Source organism: Cebus imitator, unplaced genomic scaffold (assembly GCF_001604975.1).
Source record: "Cebus imitator isolate Cc_AM_T3 unplaced genomic scaffold, Cebus_imitator-1.0 Scaffold42, whole genome shotgun sequence".
NCBI classification, from domain to species: Eukaryota; Metazoa; Chordata; class Mammalia; order Primates; family Cebidae; genus Cebus; species Cebus imitator.
Genome location: NW_016107357.1, coordinates 10,769,600 through 10,780,039, shown reverse-complemented (window position 1 = coordinate 10,780,039; position 10,440 = coordinate 10,769,600). Strand labels below are relative to the sequence as shown.

Sequence of the window (10,440 nt, the reverse complement as noted above, 5' to 3'; positions counted from 1 at the left end):
AAAAAAAAAAAAAAAAAATAGCTAAATGTTAGCTATTATGATTTCCTTTTGGCAAAATATCTTCTAGGTTCCCTGTAGTCTGAAGTTTTTTTGTGTGTTAATTGGAATATGTGCTAATTTTTTTAATGAATTATAAATCCTTCTGGCCTTGAAAATCAGTGTTAAGCTAGAAAATTAAAAAGTGGGCTTGTTTCAATTATTTTTCTTTGTCATCAACAACAAATTAGATTAGTGTATCTTGGAATGATTTTCTTGCTCCTGCCTGTAAATGTGAGGTTTATGTGTGCTTCTGTCACTGAAACTAGGTAAAGGCCTCACTTAATTACTCAGTAATTGGTTTTTGGTTTTGCAAGCAATATGTTAGCACCTATAAAGGACATCTCTGGGGAAAAAAAGGGGGCTTTGTTTTTGCTAGTTTGTTTTGCTGGAAGGGGGCTCTAGGGATCATCTGTTAAACCAGCATTACTCAATGGACAGTACTGGAAGTCAAGTTTGCATTCTATATTCTATGTGGCTGACGACTTCTCAGGTAGTAAGTGTTCTGATCATGCTCAGCAAGCATCTGGTAAGCACTCACTGTTGTGCTCCCTCAGGAAGCCCCTGGTCATGTGTAGAATCCTTTGAGCAGCAAGGTGCTATATAAGGGAAGAATGCAGACCCTTCAGCCACATGGCCTGAGTTCCCGTCCTGGCATTGTAACTTCTTTGGGCCTCGCCTTTCCCATCTGAAGAATGTTTCCTACCTAATAGGTTTCTTGTGAGCTTAAAGAAGACAATCTATGTAAAGCACTTAATTTTAAGTGCTTGAAGTGTCTTAGTGCCTCGTATGCTCAGTAAGCCTTAGGTATTTGTAGTGGTAGTATATGAAACAGACAAGAGTTCTACTATAGAGATTTGTTCCTGGGTCTGTGTGTGGAAGGGACTGTGATCGACGAAGCTTTTGGGAGAAAGAGATGACTAAGCTGAGCTGCAAAGTATGGTTGGAATAGAGCCAAACCAGGTTGTAGTGCCAGTGTGGCAGTGCCTCCAACTACTGGAGTGCGCTGAGGGGAGAAGGTGGAGTGGGACTCACTGGTAGAGTAAGAAGAACCAAGGATTGGTCCAGTGAGGTAAACAAAGGCAGATCAGAGTAACCTGGAAATGACACAGTAGACACTGAATTTTTCTATTTTTCACACTAGTGGAGGCAGTAGAAAGTGTTTTGTTTTGAGACAGAGTTTCACTCTTGACTCCCAAACCAGAGTGCGATGGCACGATCTCAACTCACTGCAACCTCCGCCTCCCAGGTGCAAGTGATTCTCCTGCCTCAGCCTCCCAAGTAGCTGAGACTACATGCACCACCACACCTGGCTAATTTTTGTAAGTTTTTAGTAGAGACGGGGTTTCACCATGTTGGCCAGGCCGATCACCTGACCTCAGGTGATTCATCCGCCTTGGCCTTGGTGATGAGATTACAGGCATCAGTCACCACGCCTAGCACCAGTAGAAAGTTTTTAAGTTTAGCAGAGATAACATAGATAACATCGGAGTAGCTTTTTGGCAAGATTATACCTTTAGTAGTGTAGTATTATGTTGAAAGTAGGGTCAGGTGTGGTGGCTTATGCCTATAATCCCAGCACTGTGGGAGGATCACTTGAGCACAGGAGTTTGAGCCCAGCCTGGGCAACATAGTGAGACCCTGTCTCTACCAAAAAATAATAATAATAATAATTAACCAGGTGCAATGATGTGCATGCCTGTGGCCCCAGCTCCTGGGGAGGCTGATGCAAGAAGATCTTTGAGCTCAGGAGGTCAAGGCTGCAGTGAGTTGTGATTATGACACTGCACTCCAACCTGGGTGACAGAGCGAGACCTTGTCTCAAAATGAAAGTCTTCCACTTTAATTTTATTTTCTATTAAAATTAAAAAGCAAGTCTTGGCAGTTTCCTGTCTGCCTGTGATTTCAAAAGGAAAATGGCAGTAGACTTGGGTATTTTAATCCAAATCTCAAAGCTTAGACAGCACTTATAGAAGACATGAAGAAACCAGGCAGTCTTCCCTCTTAAAAATTATCTTCAAGTATGTATTGTATATGCCTGATCACACGCAGGGCTCCCCCCAAAAGCATCATGTTTGGGCTCCCCTGTTACCGGGCACTCTTTCTCAGACACTATTTTGAACAACAAGGTGCTCTTTGGGAAAGACATAATGGGCTGGAACAATGGGAATAAGCTCAGCTGGTGATACTTTGGGATATTTATTCAATCTTACTAAATAAGTGAAACAAAAAAATAGGAGTGATTCAGTCATTATTCCTGATAGGGGTGTGGGGTATCATGAAGTGCAAGTGTTAAATGCAAAAACTAATTTTTCCAGATCTCAAAAAAAAGAAAGTGTGTCACTGTGTGCATACGTGTATGTGTATGTGTATATATATATATATATATATATATATATATGAATGAATGAAAAGAAGTTCTGCTCACCTAAACAGACATTGATGGCTTGGGTTGAGATTTCCAGCAAAAGCATTGTGTATGGATTTCAGAAGTGCTTTATTGTAACAGATCTAGTAGATGGTACGTGCTCTGGAAAATGGAATTTGGTGATTCATAGTGGCTTAATTCTTTTTTTTTCTTTTCTTTTTTTTAATGGATACAACCCAGGGAAGTTCTTTGCAACATAGTGGCTTAATTCATCACAGACGCTGGTGTTTAAGATATTCGTGGATAGTTGGAGTAAACTTGTTTTGTAAATTAATATATTGCCTTATATATTTTAGATATGTGTAAATTAATAAAGATTATAGTTAGACATTTGATTTTCATCTATAACCCTCCAAGTTTTCTCTCTTTTTAAAGTTGACTAAGTTTTCTTTTTAATTTTCTTATTGCAAGGGTTAGAGTTAGACATTTTATAGAAAGAAATTAACTGCTTCCCTGTTTCTCTGCTGAAGCAAATTGTCTTTTCCCCTTATTATTTTTTAATTAAAAAAATATTTAAAGAGTGTCATATATTGTCAGTGTTTAGAAAACAGCATAAAAAACTTCCATTTATAATTCTTTGTTTAGTGGTCAAAGAAGATATCCTCCCAATAAGATGTATCAAAGAGTATGGGTATGTTAATAACTTTACAATGTTTGGCAGTAATAAAAGGTAGCTGTGTTTTTAAAACAAAATACTAACTTGCAGATTTTGTAATTAGTAAGCAGAAGTGTTATCCAAGCAATTCAGTTCCTTAGTTGCACTAGCCATATTTTCACTGCCTAGTAGCCCTGTGTGGTAGTGACTACTGTTCTGAACAGTGCAGACTTAGAACACTTCCAGCATTGGCCAAAAGTCCTCTTGGACAGTAGTACTGCTCTGAAATGAAAAAATGCAGCTGATTCCATCCACTCTGAGACACACACACACGCACACACAAATGTTTTACTGTCATTAGACCATCTCCAAATCCTCACGTACTGCATTTGAATTCAGTTTCAGGAACAGTTATAAGCATAGGAAAACGTGTTACCCCTTATTTTCAGAACAGGACATCCTATTTCTTTCTGCAGTGGTGTTTGCAAATAGAGCATTTGTGAAAGTTTTCTTTATGTGGTCAAGCATAGTGTGGTCAAGCATAGTAAGTAGTGTAGATAGCCATTCTGTAGATTGTGCCACACTCTTCCATATTGATAAGATTTTGTATAGAAGCAATTTTTCTATGCTGTAATATAGTATTAAAGTAGAAATTCAAAAAGATCTTGAGCTTAAAATAAACTCTCAAGAATTCCAAGGAGAAGCTAGATAACACTCACTTTGTTTTTAAGATGAGTTTCAAAGATAAGAAAAGAAAAGCCCTGTCCTCAGGGAACTCTCCATCTGTTTAGGGGAACTGAGGAAGAGTGATGGCAAGAGGGGACAACCTGCATGAGGCTTGGGGGGTGATTTGGGCTTGGGTGTAACATAATTAGATTTGTCATGTGCTCTGGCTGCTTTTCAAAGGGTCATATGAGAAAGACCTAAAGGTGGAAGAAAATTGGAATAGTCCAGTTGAGAAGTGCTTTGTAGAGTCAGGCATAGTGTAGTGCACCTGTAATTCTAGTTACTTGGGAGGCTGAGCTGGGAGGATCATGAGCCCAAGAGTTGGAGCTTAAGTTCAGAGAGAATTCCCATTTAGGAGTTGGTGTCCTCTTCGAAGTATGGGAGAGAACAGAATCTTAACATCATGACTGGCTTTTTGAGTGTTTTGTTTTCTTTTGTTTTGGTTGTTGCTTTAATGGTGGATGATGGCACCATTAAGCTGGCTAAGAAAACCGGGAGAAGGAAGAGTTATTGCAGGTGGAAATGTCTGTTAATCGACTGAGTTCAGGAAGGTGGTCTGACTGTAAGTCTTGCGTAAGTGGTGAGATGAAGTAGGGAAAGCAGAGAAGCAGCAGCAGACAGAAATGGGAGGGAAGAGCCACCAGAGAGGCTTGCGGTGGGAGAGGCCAAAAGAGTTTCAAGTAGGAGGTGAGTTCAGCAGCATCACATCCAGCTGAGAGATCATGAAGGGTGGTGCTGGAAAGTGACCAGTTAGATGAGACAAGCGTTAAAGAACCCAAGTCTCAGTAGCCCACTGAGGTCAGAAGCAGGGTCCACTGGCTGGGTGAGGAGACTGGTGAAGGTTCAGAATAGCATAGGTGGAAGGCTCTAGGGTAAGTAGTTGATGAAACAAGACTTTTGGAAAATCATGGAGGTCCCAGCTGATGTTGGAGAAAATTCATTTCTCATGACATCTGTTTGCTGGATTTCATGAGTTCCACCTGCTTTCTACCGCTGCTGCCATCCCCACCAAAACTCCACATTCTTCACTGCATCCTGAGCCACAGCTATGACCTTATTCATGTGCCATTTTATTTCTTAGGACACCATGGGAAAAAACACAGCTTCCAGTTCAAGTGTATTTCTGATAGTCTGAGCAAAGATTGAATATGAAAGGCTATCATAATTTTTAAATTCTATGAGCCATGACTAAAACTGAAAGTAGTATGGTTCATTTATTTTTCAGCTGTGATTTATATTTTCACAAAGCTAATTGAATACACTTTATCATGATGATTAATGCAAAGCTAGAGTTTTAGGTCCTACTTAGACTGATTTTTTTGAAAAGTATTACAACCCTTTCGTTACTGTTGAGTGAAGAGAACTAATAACTTGAGGTACCTAGTAGATGCCTTACAAAAATACAAAAATATTTTTTTTCATCTGTTTTAAGCATAGACTTACTATTGGAAAAAAATAGTTACTCAAAAAAAACAGTGGCCAGTGGTCAGAAGCCTCAGTTGAAGAGCTGATTTGAGGTTTGTGTAGTGAGTTTGCCTGAATTTATCTTGAACTCACCCCTACTCAAAGCTGCCACCTTATTGAGGCAGGGGGAGGGATGGGGGAGACAGGTAGTATTCTTTTGGCATTTCATGGAACTATGTAGTACTTTAACCTGTGACGTGGTGGGTGAGGGTACCTCCCGGCACTCTTCTACCCACCACGTACGTTAGAGCCTAAGGTGAGTGGGGGTGGAGGAGTAGGATGCAGCATGTAACCACTGAAGAGATTGACCAGACTAGAGTTCCACACTGATCGCATCTTAAGGTGTACCAGGGTTCCGTGTATCTCCACCTCCCCATATTTCTGTAGTTGAATGTTAAGTGTGGCTGTGGTTTTCCCTGCATAGTTGTTACATTGAAATGATCATGTGGGATTTTCTGTAGCAACTTTGTTGATGAAGTATCTGGCAACTGTTAATATATGAGAATAGATAGGTATACATCCTCTCAGAATTCTTTTGATTTCCAGAAATACTAATAATGTGATGTGAAGAGCAGAGTATTTGATATCTGTTTTTACCTCCGAAAGTTAAGTATTTTATATAAATTGAAAATTATGAGAAATTCTGAAATGTTAACAAAGCATAATTATATCTAAACCCAATTTAAGTTTGAAAAATGTCATAATTATAGGAAAAGCTAGGCAGGTAACAAAATTGCAGTGTTCATCTCATGTATTAGTCTCTCGAGACTTCGGTCTAGTTTAAAGAGAGTTTTTCTTCACATATCCCTTTTTGGATATTAGTAGTCTGGAAATCAATCTGGGTAGAGGGGACCGACTTCTCTCAGGTTCATTAATTATCCATGTCACTTGAAATATGTGTATACTGGAATAAAACCCAGCTAAGTTGATTGGGTCGTGTCTCTAGTATTTGAGTTCAGTGTGGTTACGCAAGAGCGTCACTGCCAGAATTCCTGCCCTTAAGATCCATGGCCCTATAGTTGGCTCACTGTCCACCATCAGGGAAGCTCCCTTATCATAAATGGTGGTTTGGACTCAGAGAAACTGCTATTTGGGGCAGCTAATTTAAGCACATTTGTTAGACTCATTGTTACAAACTAGCGTCTAGCAATCTTAAATATGATCCGTGTTGACTATCATTCATTCTTACTCCGTTCTGTTTACTCTTTAGTAACTTCACATCTTTTCCCTTCCTCCTAAGACACATATGTATATTGTCCCACCTTGAAGACACTGTGACATCGCTGGGTCTGTTTTCCCTGATCAGTCATTTTCATGTCCTTCACACACAGGGTTTTTTCCTGTCAGAGGCGAACTGGTAGATCCAGTCCCATCTGACTTGAATGCAAATGGACATACATTAAAATGTGTATCCGTTCCCAAATCAGCAAAAGATTGGCAGTGTGGAAGCCAGAAAGGTTTCAGTCTCAGCTAGAGTAGGGAATTGGGCTTGTTTGGGAATGTCTGCAGACTAGGAGCTCTTGAAGTTAGGTGATGGGAAAAGGCACTGGTTGGACTGACTTGTCTTGACTTTGGGCCACACTGGGAAAGGGCAGTACTGTCACAGCCTCTGTGTGCATTTAATTTTTTTCCTCTAAATATAACACTGAGCTGGAATCTGCAGAGCTGAAATGATGTATACATATTCACACACTCGCAGGGGATTCTTATGTATAGCCAGGTTGGAGGATCATTGATAGAGTAGTGCTGATCAGTGGCCACAGATAATGGAGCAGGGACCCCGCTGTCAAAGTATCGGAATCCCTGTTTTAGCAATTAAAAAAAAGCCCAATTAAAAAGTAACCTAAGCCATCAATACAGCGAAAGGATAATATACCATACCCAACCAAGGTAAATTTCATAGTGAGGAGAGTTCAGTATATGGAAATTTATTATTGTGTTTCATTATGTCACTGATTCACAACCACAGTGTTCCTTCTTTTTAACAATCACAGACCTAGCACCCCTTCTGTGTAACAAATATTTTAACTCTTTGGCAATCTAGAAATAAAATGCACAGATAATGTAATCTTTCTGTGCATATAGTTTAAAATATATATGTCCTAACATTTTATATTTATACGTATGTATACTTGTGAGTATGTCTCTAGCCTTCACAGATTGTTCTGTTGTATAATTTGTAGGGAATTGAAGAGTAGGTCTTCAGAGTATATTTGTAAAGGGCTCCCACAAATCACTTTAGAAGGAAATAATTATTTGCAAGTGGTGTTGGGACAGTATGTAAGCTGTAGTCACTGGGCAAAACATTTGTTTGCTTATTCACCACATATCATACACTAAAAGAAACTGCAGATGGATGAAAATTAGATACAAATAATTTTTTTTATGTTTATAGAAAAATAACACCAGGCGTGGTAGCTCATGCCTCTAATCCCAACACTTTGGGAGACTGAGGTGGGAGAATTGCTTGAGCCCAGGAGTTTGAGACCACCCTGGGCAACATACCAAAACCCCCTCTCTACTAAAAAAAAAAAATAACAGTGAAAATAAATAAATAACAGATTTCTGGAAAAGGGGGAATTTTATATCTTAAAAAAGAATGGAAGGGCTGGGCATTGTGGCTCACACCTGTAATTCCAACACTTTGGGAGGCCAAGGCAGGCAGGTCACTTGAGGTAAGGAGTTCAAGACCAGCCTGGCCAACATGGTGAAACCCTGTCTCTACTAAAAATAGAAAAATTAGCCAGGCATGGTAGCATGGGCCTGTAATCCCAGCTACTCAGGAGGCTGAGGCAGGAGAATCACCTGAACCCAGGAAGCGGAGGTTTCAGTGAGCTGAGATCTTGCCACTGTACTCCAGCCTGGGCAACAGAGCAAGACACTGTCTCAAAAAAGAAAGAATGGAAGAACTCTCAAAGGAAAATTCAAATGCATGTAACTGAAACTGAAAACTTAAACACATCCAAATAAATGATCAAAAACAGATCTCCCACATAAAACAACTGGGAAACCTTGATTTAGAGAATGTTACTTTGGTTGGGATGATTGTGTGTGTATGGGTATGTGAAATGCATTCCAAAATGGACACCATATTTTGGTCCTGGAAGGGAATGTTTGTTTTACATGACAAAAGTGAACCCACAAAATTCATCCAGCTGTCATTGGTCATCTGGACTTTTTATTTCTGGCAAAGTAATGTTTGAGGCTGTGGCAATACTCAGGGCTTCTGTTGTTCTTGATAAACTCAATAGTCAAAGGAAACAATGCCTCTCTTTTTTTCTTTTTCTTTATGTGAACCCACAAATTAGCTTGAATTATTCAAAAATAATTTACTTCTGTTTAGGTCACTTCCTACCACTTTCCTTTCTTACAGGAATTTATGAGACATATACTAACACATATACAAATTCTTTTAGTATTGTGCTTCCTTTCTGTACCTGTGCTTTAAATAAAGAGTGAAAAAGGTAAATAATAGTATACAATTAAAATGAAAACACATTTTGCAAATCCCCAACTTAGAGCTGGCAGCCTTTTCCTTGCTATTACGAAAAAATATCACAACCCCCTTCACCATTGTTAACTTCATACTTTGTTAACATCTATTTATCTAGTTTCTGTGGTCTTTGATTTCGTACTGCCTCCTGCCTGCTTTTTTGGCTGGTTCACTGCTAATTAACACCTCTCTCACAGAGTAGGCAGGAGAAATCAAAGGCCCTAAATTTCAAACTGACCCTGTTTGCTTTTTGTTAGCTTCTCTAATGAAAAGTTTCATGGGGCTGATTGGAATCTTGGTATTAAACAGTTTGGGGGGTGATCTAAGGACTTTATTATCGATGCTTTTCCTATTTTCTGTAATTGAAGTTGGCTGTATTGTTATTGGAGAAACAGACAAAATGGAAGCCTATACCACATTGGTATTAGGGAACTTAGATTTGCATCTTTACTGGGCCACTTAGCCACGTGGCTGGTCTTCCTCTACCACGTATCCTATCCATCTGCAATGGTGCAGTTGGATGGGTTGCTTCCCCGGCCCCTGATGTCTCTGCGTCCTGTGGTTGCCTCCCTCGAAGGTCATGAAACGAGTGCGTACCGAGCAGATTCAGATGGCAGTGTCCTGCTACCTCAAACGCCGGCAGTATGTGGACTCAGATGGTCCCCTGAAACAAGGACTGCGGCTGTCACAGACTGCTGAAGAGATGGCGGCCAATCTCACGGGTAATGATGGGGGCTTGTCTGGTGGGGTGAGCCTGGAACAGGAGAACCCACGTCAGTATCCATGTGGAAATACTTCCTTTCTTCTCAAGATAGTGCCAGAGAGCAGACCAAAAACCTCAGTGAGCTACATTAAGTGAATGATGTTGGCCTCAGAGACCCTGTCAGTCATTCAGAGCCATGCTCACATGTCACTTCTAATAACCTCTGTGGTTCCCCTGGCTAAAGTCATTTCCTTCCTCAGAACTCAGTTACTTTATCTGTACCTGATGATATGTGCAACTTTTTCCTTCTGTAAACAATTAACCTTCAAGACCCTTACGGCCAGGATTTCCCTCTGTCCCCTTCTTGTACAGATTCCCTCTCTTACAGCATGGAGCCTCACATGTGGAAGTCGGATTCGTTGAGTGAATTAGTACTTCAGGATCCGTGGTTGGAATATTAGTATTGTAGACACATTCCTGAGGTTTTTAAAATTTGTTTTCGTTTTTGTTTTGAAATCAGATTCTATTTTAGAAAAACTTGAGGTGACTTCATCTGGACTGACAAGTACAGTCATCTCTCAGTATCCATAAAGGACTGGTTCCAGGACCCTTCCATGGATACCAAAGTCCACAAACACTCACGTCCCTGATAATACGTGGTATATTTGGCCTAGTAGGTTACATCTACACACATCCTTCTATAGTCTTTCAATCATCTCTAGATTACTTATAATACCTAATACAATACCTACATATTACCTCGTTCACGTGGATTCATCATAATATTTAGCACCTGGTAAATTCAAAATTTGCTTCTTGGGACTGAGTTTTTTTTCCTTAAATATTTTCAGTCTGCAGTCATTTAAATCCATGGATGTGAAACCCATAGATGCAGAGGGCCAACTGTAATTGTTAGCTATTTTGTGAGTTTATGTTTTTATGTAATATATCTTTTTTTTTTTTCACTGCTTTATAAGAGTTTTTTCTTTACCAGT

The 10,440-nt window shown here is 39.8% G+C and overlaps 1 protein-coding gene across 1 annotated transcript in view; it reads left to right on the top strand.

The window, feature by feature from the left end:
- Positions 1 to 10,440, top strand: part of TAF5L (TATA-box binding protein associated factor 5 like) — a 33,441-nt gene that overhangs the window by 1,957 nt on the left and 21,044 nt on the right. Inside the window, exon 2 of the mRNA XM_037737811.1 lies at positions 9,320 to 9,597. Coding sequence (XP_037593739.1) covers positions 9,323 to 9,597 — 275 coding nt within the window. The 5' untranslated portion in view covers positions 9,320 to 9,322. The remainder of the gene's footprint in view (positions 1 to 9,319; positions 9,598 to 10,440) is intronic.